Source organism: Petaurus breviceps, unplaced genomic scaffold (assembly GCF_028583685.1).
Source record: "Petaurus breviceps papuanus isolate PSGF00001 unplaced genomic scaffold, PetGlider_PUasm1.0 90895, whole genome shotgun sequence".
Lineage (NCBI taxonomy): Eukaryota > Metazoa > Chordata > Mammalia > Diprotodontia > Petauridae > Petaurus > Petaurus breviceps.
In genome coordinates, this window is record NW_027187372.1 from 32,433,676 (window position 1) to 32,457,868 (window position 24,193).

At 38.8% G+C, this 24,193-nt stretch overlaps 1 protein-coding gene across 3 annotated transcripts in view; it reads left to right on the forward strand.

The window, feature by feature from the left end:
• Window positions 1-469: 469 nt before the first annotated feature.
• Window positions 470-24,193, forward strand: part of RHEX (regulator of hemoglobinization and erythroid cell expansion) — a 28,425-nt gene continuing 4,701 nt past the window's right edge. Inside the window, exons 1-4 of one of the 3 annotated variants that reach the window (XM_069074348.1) lie at window positions 470-596; window positions 19,221-19,344; window positions 19,713-19,825; window positions 21,997-22,149. In XM_069074348.1, coding sequence (XP_068930449.1) covers window positions 19,307-19,344; window positions 19,713-19,825; window positions 21,997-22,149 — 304 coding nt within the window. In that variant the 5' untranslated portion in view covers window positions 470-596; window positions 19,221-19,306. Of the gene's footprint in view, window positions 597-819; window positions 989-4,601; window positions 4,782-19,220; window positions 19,345-19,712; window positions 19,826-21,996; window positions 22,150-24,193 lie in introns of those variants that run through there. The other 2 variants (XM_069074349.1, XM_069074347.1) reach the window with 2 other exon arrangements.

Sequence of the window (24,193 nt, forward strand, 5' to 3'; positions counted from 1 at the left end):
ATCCTATTATGACAAGGAAATCTATCCAATGAAGGGTAGAGGGTACAATTTAGCAACATGATATGAAAACACATGTTACCTCTGAGATACATGTGCTGTATACTTATAAAGTAATGAAACTGCTTCCCAGAAGCCAGGGGGAAAATTGGTTGTATCACTTCATGGACATACCATATACGGAATCCCAGCCTATTAAATCCTATTGTCTCTTTGCACAGAGGATGACCTGAGATCCAGGGAAGAGTATCGATCTGCCCAAGGTCATGCATTCATCAAGTTAATAATCAAAGAGAATGGAAGTAAAGCTTTCTAAATCCTGAGGTAGATGGAGGGCTACACTGTTTTCACTACATCATGCTGAGTATCTTTCGTAGCCTCAAAGTTACAGAGAGAAAGGCCGCTCGCTAATCTCTGCTATCTCCCCAAACTGTGTGTAAGGGAGCCCAGTCACACACTAAGAGTTCACACACGAAGAGTTAAACAGATAGGAGCCTTCAGCTGTCATCTCTTAGACTTAACCTTTCAGATGACTATCTTCTCAAACTGCAGCAGCACCCTTGCCTAAAACACTCTGTGGAGGGAAAAGCTCATTCCAGGTAGGCCTCCAAGGAGGGAGAGGGAAGCATGTCCAGGAGGCAGATGCCAAAATGCAAAAATGGAGCGAGTTAGGGTGGGGTTATTCTGGTCTCTGGAGGCGTTTCTTTAAGATAGGGGAGAGTGGACAGGTGTCTAAGTGAGGCTCAGGGAGACCTCAAATATCTCTTGCTACTTAAGTGCAAGGGAGAAGATTCTCTATATCTGAGCCTCAAAATTGCAGTGGGGATGCTGAGTTTGGGGCAAAAAAAGAAAAAAACTCGATTTTGAAACTACTATTCATTGGCTGTAACCTCTCTGGGCCTCAGTTTCCTCAGCTGGGGAAGATAGTGGACAGAGTATTGGACCTGGGTTCAAAGCCAAGCTCTGACATTCACTCGCTGTGTAAACTCAGGTAAGTGATTTAACTTATCCTAGACTAGCGTCTTCATCAGAAAATTGAGACTCATAATACTTGTACTATTTACCTCAAGGGTTGATATGAGGAGCAAATTAGCTGATAAATGCATAGGAAGGTATGTGGCGAACTGAAAAATGCCATATGAATAACAGCTATTACTATAAGGCAATCCAGTGAGTCTTCCAAAAATCTCCCACAGGCTGCCCTTTCCCACCATATGGTAGCTTTATTACTTGAGAGCGGAAGCATTGGTTCTGAAGAGAGAACCATAGCCTGGGTGCGAATCAGGAGACTATATGAAACATAGAATAAGTATTCAATAACTGCATCTTGATTGGTTCTTATCCTATCTCCACTATGGACGTGGCTGACCTGGAGTCAATTATTTAACCTTTCTGAGGCTTAGTTTTCTCTTCCCTAAAATCCCTGCCACTTCCCACCAGCACTTAAGGACTGACTGATGAAATTAATCAGACAAAAAGCACGAGGGGAAAAGCTTTTCCATTTTTTCCTGAAGTTTTCTCTTGCTCTTTTCCAAGCATACCTCTCCAAAATTCACTAAGTAGAAACACTTTGGACTTTTTTTTTCTTTTCTATCCAAAATAAATTGATTCAACACTCTTTGTTAAAATACCTACTCCATGCAAGGTATTATGGCTGGTACAGAGATAGAAATGATATAGATTATGACCCTCAAAGAGCTTATGATCAATTTAATAAAGGAGGAGGTAGAAGGGAGGATAAATATATGGATAACAAAGGTACAAAAAGAGAATGAGATAAATGTGAAATAAAATGCAAAAGAAAAGGTCCAGGAAAAGTGTTCAGATAAATTTGAGGAAGACGATTCACTTTCTGCTGGAGGAAGGTCTGGTAGGCTTCATGGAGGTAGCACCCAAAATAGGTTCTTTCCAAAATATAAATAAAGTTGAAGCTAGCAATGATGTTAAAAGATTGGAAAACTCATTGTTAGAAAGGCTGTGGGAAGACCAGCAAAATAATTCACCACTGATGAAGCTATGAATTTATTCAACTATTCTGGAAAACAATTTTGCAGAAAAAGTTACTCAAATTGATTATAATTTTTTTTGCCCCAGAAATTCCCCTGTTAGAACTATAGTTTAAGGAAGTTATTGATAACAGGAAAAGATCTGTATTCATAAAAATTTCATAGCAGCAATTTGTGATACTGAAATTAGGAGACAAAACATTGGTCCTCTGATAGGGGAATGGCTGAACAAATTACGGTATATGAATGTAATGGGATATTATTGCTCCATAATGAATGGCAAGTATGAAGAATTCAGAGAAACACAGGAAGACTTCTATGAAGTAATGCAAAAGCAAAAAAAACCAAAGCTCAAAGAACAATATCAGAATGACTTTTATCTATAAATGAAGTCAACATGGAGAAGCAATGAAACTGATCAAATAAAATGGTCATTTTAGTGCTTTAGTTTCAAAATGAAAGGCACAAAACTCTTTTCTGTCAATAACAGATAATATATGGGCAGGGGGAATGTACTTGGTAATGGGCTTTGTTTGGGTGTTTGTTGGAAAGTATTAGTCATGTCCAAACAAAGTTTGTCCACAAATAAAAGATTGCATTAAAAAAAAAAAGATGATGTATCCTATTGGGCAAATCAGTTGTCCCTTTCTCACTTTGGTTTCCTCATCTATTAAAGAAGGGAGTTTGAACTAAATGATCTCTAAGCACCCTTCATGGAATTTGGGGAGTTGGGAGATATTGCACCAGCAATCTATTCCAACTCTTACCATACCCAGCTATGGGTATCCCATCCCATGTAGGTCTGAAAATGTACAATGTGAGCAAACTCACTCTCCCTAAAACAGTCCACTCTATTTTTGAGTAGTTCATTGTTAAAAAAAATTTTTTTCTTACATTAAGACTAATTTATTTCTTTGTAAATCGATCCATTTCTGATACTACTAAGGTCAGAGAACTGATTTTACACATACCAAACACCTGTTAAAGTTGATCTCCAATTCCTTTATGATCCTCTTCAGGCAGAAGTATCAAACACAGGGTTCCCAGCTGAACCAGATTAAAATGTTCATTGGTAAATATTTACAAAATAAATAAAAACGCAACGTAAGATAGATAATATTACATTGAAAAAAATTCAGTCAATATGCAGCAGCAGAGATCCTTATGTATGGATTATTGAATTCCATTTCTGAGTTTGATACCACTGCTTTATAGCAAAAGGTGCCCGAGATTTCTAGAACCTCATTATAGATTGGTTTGTGAGGATCCTTAACTGACTGACTGATTCTGTCTATGTCTGTGTCTGTCCCAAGCCCAACCACAGTTATTTGCATTGGATTATTAAATTGAAGCTATTGTACCTATTTCTTTTTGAGTCTTAACATTTGTATGCCTCCTTCAAGATGACTTTGGTGATTTCCTCAGTTGTTAGAGCCCCTGAAATTGCTTTGTATTTATTTTGCATAAATCTTGTATTTGTGTGAAGTGTGATATGTTGCTGTGTCTATGTTTCACTGGGTAGCAATATGTTTGCTTAGTTATTATGTTCTGTTTCTCTGTGTCTTTTATTCCCCATGTAGACACAGATTGTCTCATTTTTGTCTTTGTTTCCATAGAGCCCAGCATAGTACTTGATACATAGTAGGTACACTGAATAGAATTAAATTGAATTTTCATACAAACACTTTCCATTTTTGTTAGACCTTACAGATAGGGTGGAGAATCTGATAGTGGTAATCAGAATGGAAACTAGATTGGGGGACAGTGTCCCTATGATCTATATAGACAGGTAAGTCCCTAATTTGTGAGGTTTTGTTACTATGAGCCTCTTGTTTGGTCTCTGTTTTGATTGACAAAGGATCGTAATTGATCAAGGATCATAGGATATAGAGAATATACAGGATCATAGAATGTAGAGCTAGAAGGGGCCAAATTTTAAGAATAAGGAAATTGAGGCCCAAAGAAGTCGTGACTTATCCAGGGTCATATAGTCAGTAAATAGAGGAGCTAAGATTAGAACCCCTGCTTTCTGACCTCAAGTCCAGGGCTCTTTCCATTTTACCGTACAATCACTATGCATCCAGGGCAAAGCCGGTGGGTTTTATATTCAGGGCCTTTGCCACTTCCTGTAAGTCTCTCTTCATTTGGCTGGAAACTTACCTATTTCTGTGTGTCTCCTGGTGTGTGGGCTCGGGGCTAGATTCAAGCATGGAGTGGGAATCACTTGGGGCTACTTGGGACTGATGGGTGCATGAAGTGTGATAGAAAGGGTATTGAACTTGAAATCAGAAAGACTGAGGTTTATTCCTACCTCTGATACTTACCAGCACTAAGAAAATGGAGGTCACCTTAACTGCTATGAACCTCAGATTCCTCCTATGTGTAAGGCATTGAGCTAGGCTTTGGAGATACACAGACAATCCATTCCCTCAAGGAGCTTATGTTTGGGGGGGAGCAAGAGGATAAAAGGGGAGGGAGGCTACAAAACATGTGCACAAATCAGTATAGGATCAGTATAGGAAAGCTGAGGAGGGAGGAGAGCAACTGGGGGACCAGGGACAACTTAAGGGAGTGGCATCAAAACTGACTCATGAAGGAAGATACAGATTCTGAGAGGTGCTCAGGAGGAGGGAGTGCATTCTAGGCAGAGAGCACAGATGTGCAAATGAATATAAGGAGTTGGAGAGTGGGGAGTCAAGTTCCCGTAACATCTTGCCATTCAAGCTGGCTGTGACTTTGAGTCTATGAAGAGGAGAAATACAGCATCAGGCTTGAAAGGTAGGGCAGAGCCAGAGGTCTTAAATTCTAGGTTGGGGAGGTTCCATTTTATTCTAAGTGCAATGGGTGGCCAGTAAAAGTTTTTGAAGAAAGGAGGAATCTGGTTAGACCCATTGCAGAGATTATTTTGGCAGCAAACATTTATTGTGCTTACTATGTGTCAAGCACTGTATTAAGAAGTACTGAGGAACTGGGAGAAATTGGAAGCAAGGAGTTTGACCAGGGGTCTACTGGAATAATCCTTGAGAGAGGTGATGAGGGTCTGATCTAGAGTTGGTAGCCATATGAGTGAAGAAAAGGGGACAGATACCAAAAAATATTGTGAAGTTAGAAACAACAGAGAATCTTCATCTGCAAAATGGGGAAAATAACAGCACTTACTGCCCAGGGCTGTTATGAGGGTCAAATAAGATATTTGTAATGAGCTTGGTGCATACAGTGCCTGGCACATAGTAGGTGGGCACATAGTAAGTGTTTCTATCTATATCTATAGTTGTTATTTTCCTTGGGTTGTTTCAAGAATAAAACAGTGTTGTATGTAAGGGGCTTTATAAACCTTAAAATGCTCTATCAATGACAGTTATTGTATTTTTTATATATTATGTATGGTATACATTATATTTCACCATCATCTGGGCCCACCCCTCTCATTTCAGGAAAGAGTATATTTTTAGTGTTCTTGGACTCATATGGCTTCATGTCCATTGAAGTATCATTGATTTGTTTCATTTGGGGAAGGTTATATGGGGTGTTTTCTTCTGTGCCCCTAAACCAAATGAGTCCAATAATACTCAAAATATATCTTTATATGTGATATAGATAAGTCATATCATTTATTTAAATGTCAGTTTCTTTGTTTACAAAAGAGGGATGATGATATTTTCTTTTTTTTCTTTTTTTCATTTAAAAAAATTTTTTGGTCTTTATTCATTTGTTTGTTTACTTTTAGTTTACAAGATTCAGTTCCACAATTCCTTGAATTTCAAATTTTCTCTCCCTCCTTCCCGTCCCCCCTATGATGGCATACAATCAAGTATAGAATCTGTAAATACTTTCATGTTAGACATTAGTCAGGTTATAAAGAAGGATTGTATCAGATGGAATAAGCAATGGGAAAGAGGAAACAAAACCAAAAAAGAAAAAGAAAAAGATCAGGTAGTTTTCTTCAATCTGGATTCAAACTCAGTTCTTTCTAGTTCTTTCTCTGGATGTAGACATCTCTCTATCATGAGTCTTTTGGGGGTGACTTATAACCCTGCATTGCTGAGAAGAGTTCAGTCTATCAAAGTTGATCATCAAACATACATTGTGTCTGTAATTGTGTACAAATTTCTCCTGGTTCTACTCTTCTCACTCAGCATCAGTTTGTATAAGCCTCTCCAGGTAAATATGAAGTCCATCTGCTCCTCGTTTCTTATAGCACAACAGTATTCCATTACATACATATACCACAACTTGTTCAGCCATTCCCCAATTGATGGGCACCCCCTTTATTTCCAATTCTTTGCCACCACAAAAACAGCTGCTATAAATATTTTTGTACATATGGGTCTTCCTCCCACTTCTATGATCTCTTTGGGATACAACCCTAGAAGTGGTATTGCTGAGTCAAAGGGTATGAAATTATTTATAGCCCTTTGGGCATAATTCCAGATTGCTCTCCAGAAAGGCTGGATCAGTTCACAACTCCACCAGCAATGCATTAGTGTTCCAGTTTTTCCACATCCTCTCCAGCAAAATTGTCATTTTCCTGTTTTGTCATCTTAGCCAATCTGACTGGTGAGATGTGGTACCTCAGAGTTGTTTTGATTTGCATGTCTCTAATCAATAGTGATTTAGAACATTTTTCCATATGCTTATAGATATCTTTAATTTCTTCCTCTGACAACTTCCTGTTCATATCCTTTGACCACTTATCAATTGGGGAATGACTTGTATTCTTATAGAATTGACTCATTTCTTGATAATGATATTTTCACTACCTGTCTCACAGGGAGGAAAGCCTTTTATAGAACATAAATTGCTCCAGAAATAGGAGTTATTATTTTTGGTCCAGACCTGTGATTTTTATCAGTTTGATAAGCTCCCAGTCTAGAACCTCCCTCCACTGATGCAGACATGTCTGTAGCTTATAGTCCTGGAGAACTGCCTGGGGCACTGAAATTTTAAGTGACCTCCAAGTGGTTACAGTGACTAGTTCAAAATAAGACTGGAACCGAAGTCTTCTGGATTTCAAAACCAGATCTCTTGAGCAGGTATTCTTAACCTGAGATCTGTAAACTTATTTGAAATGTTTTTATTAAAATATTTTTTTAAATTTAAATCGAAGAGCGGCCAGGTGGCTCAAGTGAGTAAGAGCATCGGCCCCAGAGTCGGGATAACCTGGGATGGAATCCGGGTTCAGATTCTTACCACCACACCCAGAAATAACTGGCCATGTAACCTTGAGCAAGTTACTTAAGCCCAATTGCTTTAAAAAAAAATTAAATCAGCATTTTATAATGATTTCACTATAATTTTCTTTGTAATCCTATGAATTTTATGTTGTGCATTTAAAAATATTATTTTGAGAAGGGGTCTATCAGTTTCACAAGACTGCCAATGGAGTCAGTGACCGAAAAGTTAAAAACCCCTGCTTTAGAAGTTATCATTGTCATTATTTTTTATTTTGAGCAGAAATGTTGAACACACTGCCCATATCAGTCCACATTTATCCCTCAATGCTCCCCAGTACTACCCAAACTAGATTAAAATATAATTAGGAGATACTTAATGAAATAAATAAAAACATAATACAACATAGACATCACATTTTTAAAAAAGTGAATATGTAGCCACAGGGATCCTTATGTAGGGATTAGTGGTCCCCATTTCTATTTGAATTTGACCCAACTAATTTAGAGCTTTTTAAGTAGATTAGGGAGTTAAAAACTCTGACTTTATCTGAAGTCACCAAGTGGAAACTAGAGGGAAACATCTAATCTCTCCGTCTTATCATTGCTAAGACTTCCTCTTGGGTCAGACTGACTGATCCCTGAATTAGACCTCCATTGAATGTCCTCTCACCCAAACTCCAATATGACTCCTTCCCCAACTTACCCAGTTTCCACCTCCTTTATAACATTATCCTCAATAGGATGTGGGGATCATAGAAAATAGAGCTTGCTTAGAGATCATCTATTCCAATCACTTTTTTTCCAGTTGAGGAATCTGAGGCTCAGATAGGGTCAATGATTTGCCTAAGACCCCATAAATGTAAGTAGCAGAGCTCATATCCTCTGACTACAAAGCCAGTGATCTCACCACTTCACTATAAAGGATACTTCCCTTTCCCCTAATTCTTTAATAATTGCTTTTAAATGTTAGGAACCCTCCTGAATACTTCAATTAACATTTAAGATTATTTCATTATAGAACTAGAGATGAAAAAAAGACCAGAGAGGTCATCTAAGTCAGCCTTTAACTTTATAGATGAGGAAACTGAAACCCCCAAAGAGGGGAAGTGACTAATCCAAGGTCACACAGGCAGTCACCAGTCCTGGCCATAGCACTGGGCTTGGAGTTAGAAAGCCCTGAGTTCAAATATGACCTCAGACATTGACAGTGGACAAGTCACTTAACCACTGTCTATCTCAGTTTCCTCAACTATAAAATGGGGATAATATTAGCACCTACCTCCCAGTTTGTTATGAAGATCAAATGAGATAATATTTATAAAATGCTTAGTACAGTGTTTGGTTTATCTGTTGTTTGTTGCTGTTGAGTCGTTTTCAGTCATGTCTGATTTTTCATGACCATTTTGGGGGGGGACGGTTTCTTGGCAAAGATGATGGAGTGCTTTGCCATTTCTGTATCCAGCTCATTTTCTAGACAAATAAACTGAGGCAAACAGGGTGAAATAACTTGCCCAGGGTCACATAACTAGTAAGAGTCTGAGATCAAATTTGAACTCGGGAGGACTCATCTTCCTGACTTCAAGCCCGGCATTCTATCTGCTGCACTGTCTGGAACATAGTAGGTGCTTAATAAATGCTCCCTTCCTTCCTTTCTTTGCTCTGGGGAAGATAGAAAAATGAGAGGCATAATCTCTGACCCCAGAGAGCTCATAATCTAGTATGCCAGAGTAGATGTGTGTGAATTCAGGGAAAGAAGAAATCATAGGATATAGAGCAGAAAGTCTGCTGGAATCAGTGAGATCTGGGTTCTAAGCTTAATTCAACAATTTCCTAGGTTTGTAACCTTTTAGAGCATCAGTTTCTACATCTGCAAAATAGGATTGAATCTTTTCTTCTGGTCCTCCTGCACAAGGTGGTTGTGAAGATCAAAGGAAGTAATTATACTTGTTAGGGACTGTGAAGCCTAAATAATTTGTTTTTCTTTTCCAGTCTTCAACTCTCATTAGACTTCTCCTCTCTCCCCCCTGCCTAGCCCCTTTCAGTGTTCTATTCTGACTTCGATTTTAAGCCACTCTTTTCAGAAGCAAGCTCACTAAAAGTAAAACACAGTGTGGGACAAATAGAGGGCCCATTTTGATCATCTTGGCACAGACTGCAAGTAACACCCCAATCTGGTTCTTGAATCAAGGAAAGAATGTTTATGGAAGTTTTTAATAAAGGTCAAAATTTTGGAATGGATTTATATGAGCTAGTTCTGGTTCCAGAGGAAACTTATTATTAAGGAGGAGTCCAAATAATAAGTAGTTTGAAGGTCCCCATCAGGCAGGGCTACTGCATTACTATCAGCCAAGCTGATACATCTCAAGCATCCTAGAAGAGAGTCCTAAGCTCCCTTTCTTTATAATGGAATAGGGCCCCCCCCAAACTACAACACACACACATTCCATCAGCCCCTCAAATGCTAAATATGCTTGGTGGGTAGGTTTTGTACATTATCGAGTGTTTCTGCAATTGCATATGACCTTAATGAGCAATTGGAAACTATTAAGTGTTGAAATAATGGTTTCTGTTGCAGTTTCTATACTGCATCCTACGCTGGATCTTATCTCCAGAATTTACACAAAATAGATATATAGCCCTGATCTCACCCTGTCCCTCCCCCAAATTCTATTCACTTACCAATATTTCTGTCAACATCTCATTATCTTCATCCTTTGAGGATACTGTCATCTTCCCAGATACCCAGGCTCACAATCTATGTATCATCTTCAACACCTCTCTCACTCACCCCACACATCCAATCTGTCTCCAAGTCTTGCCATTTCTAACTTCACAAAATCTCTCACATCCATCATCTTCCCTCTACTCACATAGATACCACCCTAGTACAAGACTCATCTCCTCTTGTTCAGACTGCTGCAATAGCTTTCTAATTGGTCTCACTGATGGAAGTCTTTGCCAACTATATCTTCCACTCAACTGAGAAAGTGATTTTTTGAATGTATAAGTCTGACAATATCATTCACCTATTCAATAAATTCCAGTAACTCCTTGTTTGGATCAAATATAGAGTCCTCCATTTGGCATTTAAGCCTCGGTACAATCTGACCCCTTTTTGCTTTTCCAATCTTATTACACTTTACTCTACTCCATGTACTCTATGATCCAGAAACACTATTCCTCTTGCTGTACAATATTTAACAAACTCCATTTACCAACTCCATGCTTTTGCATGAGCTGAGCCCCATTTTTTGTTGCTTTCCCTCCCTGCTATTGGAGGAGAGACTAGCTAATGAATGGAGAAGCTGGAGAAAATAGTATTTTTACTGAGGCTGGGTGCTTTGATGGCTAAAGTCCTGAAGTTATTCAGATGACCTGAAAGGGAGAGAGAGTCTTGGTTATCATTTACTAGCTGGGTTCCTTGGGGTAAATCACAGGGTTATAGGATCACAGAATTAGGCCTAACAATTTAGAACTATACCTAAAGGACTATAAAACCATCCATACCTTTTTACCAAGCAATATCACTCTTGATATTAACAAACAAAATAACAAACAATGTTTGAATAACAAACAAAAAGGAAAAGGACCTAGATGTGCAAAAATATTTATAGCAGCTTTTTAAGCAGTAGCAAAGAATTAGAAATCGAGGGGTGTTCATCATTTAGGGAATGGATGAACAAATTATAGTATATGGTTGCAATGGAGTACTACTGTGCTTATAAAAAATTATAAGCAGTATGCTCGTAGAAAAACCTGGAAAGACTTATATGAACTTCTGTAAAGTGAAATGAGCAGAACCAGGAGAACATTGTACACAGTAACAGCAACATTGTATGATGATCAACTGTGAATGACTTAGCCATTCTTAGCAATACTGTGACCCAAGATAATTCTGAGGACTTATGATGAAAAATGCTATTCATCTCCAGAGAAAGAACTGATGGAATCTGAATGCAGATCAAAGCACATTTTTCTTAACTTTATTTTTCTTGGGGTTTTTGTCTTTGTTTCCTTTTACACCATGAATAACATGGAAATATATTTTGTATAACTGCGCATGAAAAACCTATATCAAATCGCTTGCCTTCTAAATGGGGGTGGAAGAGGAAGGAGGGAGAGAATTTGGAACTCAAAAATATTTTTTAAAAGAATGTTAAAAATTGTTTTTACATGTAATGGGGGGGGGAATAAAAATATTTAAATAAATTTTAAAGACTGAAAACATGTGCAATGTGTGAAATCTGTGGAACTCCCTCCCACCTCCAGAAAGGGAGAGGTTGGAAATTTCTTCTCATATCTCTTCATTGGAGTCTTGCTTGATCTTTATAATTTTGGGCAAGGGGACAGAGGGGCAAGAAGGAAGAACTCCAAACCTTTGCAGGCATCTGTCAGGCCCATAGACTGTCTTCAATGAAAATGCCACCTATTTTAGATACCTATTTTTTCAACAAAATTGTTGTTTCTCCTTCGTTTTAGAAGACATGACATCAGGGAGGGAGGTTGATGCCATGATGTGCAAGTGCATTGAAGTGAGGGAGGGCTGTGCAAAGTCACCAGCCTCACTTCCTCCTCTGGAGCCATCAGAGTCCATGTCAGGATATAGATCAGGATGACTGGAAATGGCCGTGAATGCAGTAGGAGACCTTGGTCTTTTTAAGCTAAGGCTTTGAACAGGTTTCAGTTTGACTGAGGCAATGCCCATCCAATGATTAAGTCTAGGTAAGAAATGAGGCAGAGAATGGCTTCTTTTCCCTAGTCAGAGAAAAAAAATCAATCTGGGAGAGGAAGACCTGAGGGTTTCTGGCCAAAACAGAAATAATTGCTATTTACATTAACTCTGAGCCATTAGAACCCAAACAATAACCAAGGTAGGCTTGGGTTGGATCCTAAAGTTTACCACCAATCAGTTAGAGTCAGAGTGATTTAGGTTCAAGGCATGGTCCTTAAAAAAGAAATTTGCCTATAAACTTCAAGATATCTCCCAAGATTTCAGCAATCAAAATTTATATTCCTTTGGGCAGAGTATCCACAGTAAAGGTATTCCCTATGTGAACAGAGAGAGAGGAGGGAGGGAGAAAAGGGAGGGAGAAAAGGGGGGAAGGAAAGAAGGAAGGAAGGAAGAAAGGAAGGAAGGAAGGAAGGAAGGAAGGAAGGAAGGAAGGAAGGAAGGAAGGAACTGGCCAGTTGAGTCCCCTGTAGGGAAGCTGCTACGACTTAGAGGTTGTTGTTTGTCCTTTATTCTCAAAGAGGACCATGACATCAGCAAGATGATGCAAGTGAATTGGATTTAAGTGAGGCAGGGTGGTTACAAGGTAAGCTTAGAATGGAAGACTAGCATGTGGGAGGGCCCAAAAAAGACTCTTGCATATGCTGCTCCTTGAGAGGAGTCAAAAAGGAAGCCAGGGCTTCTCAAAGGTAATAGTAAGAAAGGAGAGCATTCCAGATATGAGGGAAAACAGTCCATCAATCAATCTACATTTATTAAACACCTACTATTGCCAGGAACTGTGCTAAGCTCTGGGGATACAAAAAGAGGCAACAGACAGACCCTGCCCCCTCTCTCTATCCTGAATCCTAAATTCTTCTATATTTTGTTTCAAGTACAGTGAATCTCTTCTATTTTTATTCAGGGCACAAATTATTGCAGACACAGCAGTCTCTCTGGGCTCTGTCATTCTGCTGTTGTTCAAGAGATTGGTTGGGGTTTTTTCGTTTGGTTGGTTTTTGGGTGGTTTTGTTTTTGCCATTTGTCTGCAAGCCTGACAGCTCTTTAGGAGGAAAGAAATGGACAGCTTCACACAGTCACTCCCTGCCTAGTCTTGGTTTCTCTCATCCTTCTCTGAACCCTCAACTCCTGCTTTGTTAGGGAGATGATTGAACTTGTGATATAATTGAAAGGGGAAAGAGATGGATCAAGATGTAGAATGAGCCCATCAGAGTTCTAGATAGGAAGAAAGGAGAAAAGAGAAGAGGAGAATAGAGGACAGGACAGGACAGGAAAGTAAGGAGTGGAGAGAAGAAAGGAAAAGAGAGCCAGGATGGGTCTCCAGGGGAGAGGAAGAATGACCTCTCTCCCTGCATTATTAGCACCTAGAACAGGGGTGGTGGACCTGTGGCTTAAGGCCACACATGGCTTTCTAGGTCCTCGAGTATGACCTTTTGACTAAGTCCAAGTGAAGTTTGGATTCAATCCAAGGGCCGCACTTGAGGACCTATCCTAAAGGGCCACAAGTTCCCCACCCCTGACCTAGAACAATCTTTCTTAATCTGTGGTTCTTAGGTTTCAGTGGAGATATCAATATATTTAAAAATATTTTTTCTGTTTCAATATAATTAGTTTCCTTTCTAATCTTTTATGTTTTATTTATTTAAAAATATTATTCTGAGAAGGGGGTCATAGGCTTCATCAGATTGCCAGAGGGGTCCATGAAATGAAGAAGGTTAAGAACCACTCACCCATAGCAAAAGCTTGTCTGCCCTGACCTGGTTTGGTTCTGGTTTGGCTCAGGCATCTCTCATGATTCATGGTTTCCAAAGCACTCTCTACTCATCAACCCTGTGAGGTAGTATTATCATGCCCATTTTACAAATGAAGCATCTGAGGCTCAGAAAAGTAAAATAAATTACTTAAGGTCCTATAGCTAGTTTGTGGCAGAGTCAGAATCTTCTGACCTCTGCATCTTAGATTCCCTTCCTTCAAGACTCAATTCAAATCCTACCCTCTGCAGGAGACTTAACTGATCATTAATTTATGAAATTATGAAGTGAATTGAAAATTAAGTTATGACATTGTGAAATGGGGGCAGGCATGCCTGGTACTTTGGGAATTTGATTGGCCATGGGAAATGTGGTGGCAATCAAACTTTAATAAGGCACAGAGACAAGTGGTGAAAGGGAGGGAAAGATACAGAGGCATACAGCATGGGGACAAGGGGATGTGATGGTGAAGGAAGTCAGGAAACATGGAGGAAATGGTGGGGAGGTAAAAAGGCAGAAAATTTTACTTACGAAACCATGGTTTCATAAGGTTGGAACACTAGGCAGCATGAATCTAGTGGAGATGGAGGACCTAGAGGCAGTAACTTATAGTCTCATTTTTATAAGGGTTTATTGGGGAAATAGACCAACTCCTATGTGTGCCACCTTGGGGTTAGTTCATTAACATACCCAAATCATCTCAAAGTTATGGGTAAAACTACAAAGTCACCATCCCAAAGTTATCATCTTTTTGATGTTCTGTTGGTCTAGAGCTGGGGAGGTCTGGGTTTTATCTGGAATCAGTATCTAGATAATTTCCCCTGATTCAGCACATATTATCAGGATGTGGATTTTACTTAGCATATAATGTAATTTATAAATTATGCTCCATCAATCTTTGAGATGTTTTGTACCAAACTTCCAGGTTCCCCTTTGCAATCTTGTTCTTGTTGTTATTTCACACTAAAACTTACTATACTGACTAGAAGGGAAGGGGAGTACAGGGACCAGAGCAAGACACGATTTAAACACAAAGACCTTTCAAAATTATCTCACATCCAACCCTTTCCCAATGCTTTCCCTCTAAGATAGCCTTCCACCTATTTTTCTCTTTTCTTATTCTATAGTAGAGGAAGGGGATGGAGTGGGGCCTTGCCATTTAACTCCAATACCATTTCCCGTTCTTTTTCTGAGGCTCAACTTGTCCCTTAATTTTAAACTTTTAGCTCAAGGAGTCTAAGTGTGACATAGGTTAAAACACACACACACACACACACACACACTGCTTTGGGTAGGCATCCTCATGATGTGGAAAGAGCACTGAACTTGAAGCAAGTGCACCAATGTTCAAAGCTGAGCTCTGTCACCAGACAGGGCTTACCTTATCCTCTTTGGCCCTAGGTAGACTAACATGTTGGAACTGGATGGCCTCTAATACCCCTTCTAACTCTAGTTGGAGGATCCTATTAACATCTGGAAACACACTAATTCCAAGGAATAGAAACTTGATGATCAGTCAATGATTTTTAGAAGTAGCAACTTTGCTGTGGGATGGTGGATACGTGGAGAGTCAGCAAGGTCAAGTGTCAAAAGGCCAAGACCTAGAGTCAGGGCATGTACAGTTCATCCTGGTTTTGCTAATTACTAGCTGTGTGAAATTGGACATATGCTTCCCTTTTCAGGGCTTCAGTTTTCTCACTTTTAAAATGAGGAATTTGGAGAAGATTTCTCCATGGTCCTGTCTAGCTCTGAATGCTGTGACCTTTTCCATGTTGGTGCTCTGTAGACACCATTTCAAAAGGATAATTCAACCTTTGTCTTAGAATAAGCCTAGGCAGTAAAACTGCAGTCCTAGGCTTAATACTAGAGTTCTAGGATTCTGAATAAAGAAAACACTGATGGGAAGAAAAAAAAAATCCTGTTCCTCATGCTTTCCATCAATGAGTCTCAAGGGCTTGAAGACCTTCTGATGCTCAACTGTTTTACACAAATATTTATAGTTTGCATCTATTTATAGCTAAATAAATGAACTAAATAAATGAATCAACTACTCCCTCTTATTCTTCATGAGACTGCTTTGTTTGCTAATTCATTCCCTTTTACCTTTCCTATTTTATGTTCATAGTTAGTGTACCGTATCCTGGCTTTGCTTTTTTTCATTTTGCATTATTTTCATATTTCTTGACAGTCTTCAGGCTTGTTGATCCTAATTTATGGAAGTATTGGGCAATTTTATAAGCAACTACTTGTAGATAAACCAGATCAAGGTAAAGTGTATTCTTTAAGGTAATTTTTTTGTATTAGTGGGGATTCTTTGCCCATTTTGCAGACTGGCCTTTAATCCCCAGAGCCAGATTAAATGGTGTCCCTTAAGAATGGGGCCAGGAGATTTGGTTCTGAGTATAAGCACTGCCAGCAATGGGGATCAATGAGTGAAATGTCCTCCCCTATCCTTGGTCACTGTAACCATCATTTGAGTGGGACTGTCACCCAATAGCATGGTGCCATCCTACACGTATTGGGGATAAATGCAAGCAACCACTGAGGATCCTGTGAATCTGATTGTTCTGAGGCAAAGGGAAGCAAATTAGCCAGACCTGGTCATTCTTGATGGAATGAACATCACTGATTCTGTCACTGACATCACTGTGACTTTTGAGATTCTCAGTTCTTGAATTGGGGGACCTGGCAAAATTGCAAAACATCAAATACTGTGGCAGCATCTGGATCAGGAGAGCTATAGAGTATATTGTGGAGGCTCTGGAAGGTTGAGATTTGGGCAGCAACTCTGTTATCCAAACTAAAAATCAGTCAGCAGAATGGAAATCTCAAGAGCAAATTGATGGTTCAGGATGCAATCTGTTGGGTACACACACAAGCACATCACCTGTATAAGACAATACACAGAATAAGTCCATGGACTTATTCTTATAAATGGAGGTGGATAAGTCTCTTTTTTACTTTTTAGTGGGATATAATTATTTTATCTTATTATTTACCAAGGAACTAATAAATAATAAAATAATAAAAATTTTAAAATAAATAATAAAAATTTTAAAAAATAATAAAAAATGGCTTCCTTAGTATTGAAACTCCTTCTACCAACTCAGGATCAACCTTCTTGGGAGTTGAGAAATTGAGAGATTAAGTGACTTGCCTGAGGTTACAGAGCCAGTATATATCCAAAAGATTTGACCCCCATCTTCCTAAAGCTGAGCCCAGATCAATCCACTATATTACACTTTTAGTCATTACTCCTATTATATCCATCACATTAATGCACCATCATTTATTTAACCATCCCATAATTATCAAACATTTAATTTGCTTTCAGTTTTAAAATTACAAATAAATATTTTTAAATGTTTAAATATATAAATTTATATGAAATATAAATTTAGATATATAAATATATAAATAAAATATTTAATAGCTCTTTTAAAAAATGTCATCCTTAAGGTATATTCCCCAAAGTAGAATTATTAGGTCAAAAGCCCTGATTGTGTTTGTAACTTTTACTTCATGTTGCTTTCCAAAAAAAAATCTGCTAATTTGCATTTCTACTAGCAATGAATGAATATTGTTTTTGCACAACCCTGCCAACCTTGAATGTTATTGCTTTTAATTAATTTTTTGTGCCATTTTGATAAAGAGGTATTATCTTAGAGTTGTCTTGCTTTTTATCTCTTGCTTATTAGTATGACAGAATTTTTCAAGTAATTATTAATGATTTGATTTTTCTCTTTTAAAAATGATCTCTTAGGGGCGGCCAGGTAGCACAGCGAGTAAGAGCACCGGCTCCAGTGTTGAGAAGACCTGGAGAGTGAATCCCGGGCTCAGACACTTAGCACCCACCCAGAAACACCTGGCCGTGTAACCTTGAGCAAGTTACTTAACCCCAATTGCTTAGGGGCGGCCAGGTGGCTCAGTGAGTAAGAGCACAGGCTCCAGTGTCAGGATGACCTGGATCAAATCCGGTCTCAGATACTCAGCACCACACCCAGAAATAACCGGCTGTGTAACCTTGAGCAAGTTACTTAACCCCTATTGCTTTAGGAAAAAAAAATGATCTCTTAATATTTTTTGACTTTTTTTTCATTGTGGACTGAAAGTTACCTTTTGAATTATTAGTGGTTTTATAGCATTGATTTTTGTTTTTGTCTGTTTATCCATCACATTTGCCATGCTCATTTTCTCAATCTGTTTTTCTCTTGATTACATTGCATTTTTGGAGGACAGAATCTATTTTGCTGTGGCTAAGAATATGTCTTGTCTTTAACGATTTCTTCTTTTTATTTAATAATAAAGAGTCCTCTCCTCTCCTTAACTGAGGTAAATTCATTATTCCATTTTCTTCCATCTAATTTATAGTACATTTTTGATATTTGAGTCTATCGTCTGGCAGAAATTGATTGGGTTTCATTTTTGCTTTTCTTTGTGCTCTTAGTCCTTAGTCTGGTGCCTGACCTAAATAAGTGCTTAGTAAAAGCTTCTTGCCTGGCCTCCTGACTGAGGTGTGTGGTTTAAGCAGTGTGTCTAAATCAGTTTCCTATCAAATTGCTAACTGACTTTCCCAGTACCTTTACTAAATAATGAATTCTTTCATCAATATTTTATTTACTTACATCAATTGCACTTCAGCTTTTTTTTTAAAGATACTCCTTGATAATCTTGCCAGTTTGTTTTTCCACATAAATTTCATTATGATTTGTTCCAGTTCTATGAAAGAATCCTTGCCTTGGTGTTTTGATTAGCATTAAATTAGATATGCAAATTAATTTGAGAGAGCATTGTCATTTTTATATACATATTAACACATTAATATTCACCGTCAGAAACTCAAGTTCAGCACCTAGCACTATTTATTTATTTGGGGGGGGTTGCTTTTTGGAGGGCAATTGGGGTTAAGTGACTTGCCCAGGGTCACACAGCTAGGGGTTTTTTTTGGTGTGTGTTAAGTGTCTGAGGCCGGATCTGAATCCAGGTCCTCCTGACTCCAGGACCGGTGCTCTATTCACTTCACCACCTAGCCACCCCTCACTATTTATTTTTAAGAATAGGAATGATTTTTTAACTTCTTTAAAAAATTTTAATACATTTTTATTGATGTCTTTTGTTTTCTATTTCACCACAATTTTCCTCAGTACCTTTCCTTCTTCTCCAAGAGAGCAATTCCATAAACAAATAGTATTTTTTAAAGACAAAAACAAAGGGAAAAGAGGAAAAATTGATCATAATTGATTAATACATCTAAAAATCTGAAAATATGTATAATATACACTTGTAGAACTCCCATCTCTATAAAAGGGTGGGGTTGGGGTGCTGTCTTCTCTCTCTCTCTCTCTCTCTCAGCTTATTCTTTGCAAGATTCATTAAGTGTTTTTAAAAATTGTTTTTATTTTCATTTCCAAATTCTCTTTCTCCCTCCCTCCATTCCCTTCCGAATCCATTGAGAAGGCAAGAAATATGATGCTCATCACAATAAGACATCCTACAAAATATATTTCTGCATTAGCCATATTCCAAAGCAAGAATGCTAACTCTAATGCTTTGCCTCCCGCAGATCTCCCAGAAAGAGGGTCCTGGCAGCAGCTGGAAGTCTTCCTACCTGCTCATTCTTGACCCAGAAAAACCTGAGCTTCAGTGAGGATGGCTCATAACCCTTCCGAGCCACCAAATAACTTAAGGCTAGTACTGGGAATCACAAAACCTATGAACACCTCTCCCCACTCCCACACACACCTAGGTCTGATTTCTGGCCCCAGCTTGACTGTGACGATGAGGTTCTGGGCCAAGCAGCAACCAGTTCCTCAGCCTCCCTATGAATATCCCTCCTTCCTGTTAGTCTCTGTCATATATGAAGGTGAAACAGGTTCACAGACATGAGATGACTTTTCAGAGTCACAAAGGTGAATTAAATCCTTAAACTTACATATCTCATTAAATTGCTCAGCATATTGGCAGTCAGTCAGGGTCTAAGAAAGTTGATGCAGCAGCCACAGAATCCTTAAAGGCTCTGATTCTGGTCCTCTTCCCCACCCCTCTTTTTTTTCAGCTCCAAACAAGTTGAACTCCCACTCTGGAACATCATACTGATTGAAGTGATTGCCTTCCTCCTTCAGGCTGTTCTCCTCTTAATCCTATACTTTTTACTCTGTAGGAAAATAGGTAATTTTCTTTCTTTTTTTTTTTTTAAGCAATTGGGGTTAAGTAACTTGCTCAAGGTTACACAGCCAGTTATTTCTGGGTGTGGTGCTAAGTATCTGAGCCTGGATTAGATCCCCAGGTCATCCTGACACTGGAGCCAGTGTTCTTACTCGCTGAGCCACCTGGCCACCCCTAGAAAATAGGTAATTTTCAACAAAAAAAAATGTATCCCTATGCCCAGGGCAGAACTTAGATACTTGGTATGCAGCAATCCCAACCTTGCTTTGAACACTTACTAAATTTGGAACAGAGTTTCCTAGGGTGCCAAGACCTGGGAATCATATACATTGACCACACTCTCCAAAGGGCCCCTCAGAAGAAAGACCTTGCATCATTGTAGGGCCCTGACACAATTTCCCTTGTTTCCATGAATTAGAAATAAATTCATTTGGAGGGGTGGGGTCAGCACAGAGTCCAGTCCCAACAGAGATAGAGTTCATAACTCATCTTCCAAAGAGTGCCATGGAGTCAGTTACATCTTACATCTCTGGAAGACATTAAGGTGAGATTCAGGGATGGTTATAGTAAGATCATGGAAGGCCACTCTCCTGAGTAGGAGATGACCTGGGACAAAGCCCTGTTTGCCCTAGTCCCAGCTCTTTCTTATAATTAAGAAGCTCTCTCTAAATGGTTTATCTCCTTAACTTGGCTACATTCTACATCCAAAATATTGCCACTCCATGTCTTTCTACCATTCTGACTCTGCTTGTGGACAAATAATCAAAAGGGATCAAAATAGCACTTATGAAAAGCAGAATTGTTAAGTGCATTTCTTTACTGATTACAGCACAATAAAAATGATCATCAGTAAAGGGAATATGAAAAAAGGATTCATATTTAAATAACTAAATAATATAAGTCTGAGGAAAATGTGTATCAAACAACCACTGAACTAATAGGAAATTTTATCAAAGAAAATGATAACTATAAGATGTATCAAAACTTGTAAGGTACCAGTCCTTTGGGAAAAACATATCTCTGAGCACTTTCCAATTAATAAAAGAGAGAAGCAAGAGATCAGTGAATTGGGCCCGCAACTAAAAAAAGACAAAGAACTAGAAAAGCAACAAAGCAAAATATCCCAAATAAACACACACACATACACACATATAATTCTGAAAATATTGAAGAGATAAAATAAAAAACCAATACAAAAATCTATTGCAATTACAAATAATGCCATGAGTTTTTTTAAAAAATAAGATCAATAAAATAGACAACCCAGTAATTAATTTGATCTAGAAAGAAAAGGAAGGGCCTCTAGGTAATGCAATGAACAGAAGACTAGGCCTGGAGTTAGGAGGATCTGAGTTCAAATCATGGCTCAGATACTTAGTAGCTATATGACCCTGGGCAAGTCACTCAACCTCTATTTGCCTCAGTTCCTCCTCTGTAAAATGGGGACACATTGGAGGGAGAAATGGTAAACCACTCCAATATCTTTGCCAAGAAAACCCCACTATGTTCATGGAGTCACAAAGAGTTGGACATGACTAAACAACAACAAAAAAAAGGAAAAAATATGCAAATAAAAATGAAAAAAAAATTATAAAAGATGAACTAAAGGAGAACATTAGATATTATTTTGCCCAGTTATATGCTAATACAATTCAAAATTTAAAAGACATAAATGAATACTTACAAAAGTATAAAATACCCAGATGAATATGTGTGTATATAAGATATAGGTACTCAAAAAACCAATCTCAGAAAAAGAAAATTTTAAAGCCCAATGAGCTTCCAAAGAAAATAGTACCTATGAGGAAAGGATGAAGGAGTTGCCATTGTTTTTAGTCTGCTGCTGATCTATTTTTCTAGTCTCCTGACCAGGCTAAATGTTAGCTAAGAAATGGACTTGAATTGAACAAGAGAGTGTATGTGTCAACCATAAAGAGCACTGGCCCCTAATGGGTTCCTACAGGAGATTGTAGAAACACCAATAGAATAAATCTCCTTAACTAGTTTAGATATCTATTTGCTTGAAGGCAAGGGATGAGATGATAAGACCTCTTGAGAACTCCTCCCAGCTCCAGATAACTATAATTTTCTAGTACTTTAATGAAAGCATTTGAACAGATAGAAACAGGAAAAGTCTAAGGTTAGAGCTTAATCATCAAACATTCCCTCTTTAGCCAACCACTATAGCCAAATGATGAAAGCTGCAAGCACCCAGGGCCAGGCCCAGGCCCAGGCACCAAAGAAGCCAGAAGGCAATTGTGATCCACCTGCCTCAGAAAGGACAGGGTCTAAGAGGAATGTTGCAAGTCCTGCCCTCACTTATAGGGGTGAGTAAGCTTACCTTGCTTTGAGATCATTAGAAGTGCTACTGCTCCCCCTGGAGACCTTTGAAGGGGTAGCCCCTTGTTTATCCTCCCCTAATCAGCCCTTCTCCTGGTCAGAAGAGTTCTCATCCATTCTTTACGTTTTCTTAGAAGCTAAGCCCTATCTTGGTTTCATTTATTTCATCTTGCCTTATGTGTTACTGTAGTGCACCGATGCCTTTCTTTCTTCCTTTCTTCCTTCCTTTCTCTTTCCTTCTTTCTTTTTGTTTCCTTCCTTCTTTCTTTCTTCACCTTCATTTCTTTCCTTTCTCTTTCTTCCTCCCCTCCCTTCCTTCTTTCTTTTCCTTCCTTCCTCCTTCCTTCCTCCCTTCTTTCTCTTTTCTTCCTCCTTTCTTTTCTCCCTCTCTCCTTTCCTTCCTGCCTTCCTTTCTATACTTTCTATCTTTCTTTCCCTTCATCCCTACCTTCTTGCATTTCCTTCCTTTCTCTTCCTTCCTTCCCTCCCTTCCTTTTCCTTCCTTCCTTTCTTTCATATACTTTATTTCACTTCAAAGAAAGCATATGACACAAAGGAAAGTACTATCTTTCTATCTTCCCTAAAAGACAGCCTCCCACTATGGTCCTCCCTACTCTAATCTTCAATTTGTCACTATCTCCCACTTCCTTTCCTGCTGCCTACTAAAAGGTCTGTCTCCTATATTCTTTTTTTGGGGGGGGTAAGGCAAGGTAATTGGGGTTAAATGACTTGCCCAAGGTCACATGGGTAGTAAGTGTTAAGTGTCTGAGGCCAGATTTGAACTCAGGTCCTCCTGACTCCAGGGCCAGTGCTCTATTCTCTGCCCTACCTAACCACCCCTATATTCTTTTTTTAACATTTTATTTTTTCCAATTACATGTAAAAATAATTTAAAGTTCATTTTTTTAAAAACTGAGTTTCAAATTCTCTCTCTCCTTCTCTCCCTTCCCCCCTCATTGAGAAGGCAAGCAGTTTGATAGAGGTTATACATGTGCAATCGTGCAAAACATTTCCATATTAGTCATGTTGTGAGAGGGAGAAAAATCCAAAACAGCAAACCAAGAAAAATAAAGAAAGTTTTAAAAAGTATGCTTCAATTGGCATTCACACTCCATCAGTTCTTTCTCTGGGGATGGATAGCATTTTTCATCCTAAGTCTTTCAAAATTGTCTTGGATCATTATATTGCTCAGATTAGCTAAGTCATTCATAGTTGGAAAAGATGGAGAGATGCGGGCTAGAAGATAATAAGGTCATTAGATGGGCTCAGAACTGGCTGAGTGATTTGATTCAAAGAAGAATCCTTGTTTGGTTCTATGCCAGCTTGGCAAGAGGTCTCTCCGATATAGTGTTCCAGGGAACTATGCCTGGCCTCTTGATCTTTTGCATTCCTGATAAAGAACCCAGACACAAAACTGAAAAGGATAGCTCTCACCCTGGGTGACAAGAGTCAGCATCTAGAAAAGATCTTGTTAAGTTAGAACCTGGGGAAGAAATGAGTGTGATGACATTCACTCTAAAATTCTGTTACTCTTTGAGTGTCTTGACTCCCTAGTCATTTTCATTAGGACAAAATGCCATCTATTTTTATTACTCTAGGGCTGGTATATCTGGTGGCATGACAAGGAGCTATTGCCTCTACAAATGGGTGGTTTACCCTGTGTTCTCCTGCCAGACACTTGGTTGTCAGCTTCTGAGGTGCTGAAGAGTATGCTGGACACTTAAAACGTTAGCTTTTCAGTCTCTCCGTAAGAGAAATCTGGTTATCAAATTATTTAGCACTGAGCTGACTCTGAAATCTACATACTGATTCACGAGGCTTTGCTTTGGGTAGGTGAAGGGAAGAATGGTCTTGGGGCAGAGGAGTAAGAGGATTTTTCTGAGAGACATTTTAGCCAGGGGGATTATAGATAGGACCAGAGGGACAAGAGAACTCAGAGGCCATGGAGTCCAACTGCCTCATTTTTACAGATTAAGTCTCATCATAGGAGATGGGACTCTCTCTCTCTCTCTCTCTCTCTCTCTCTCTCTC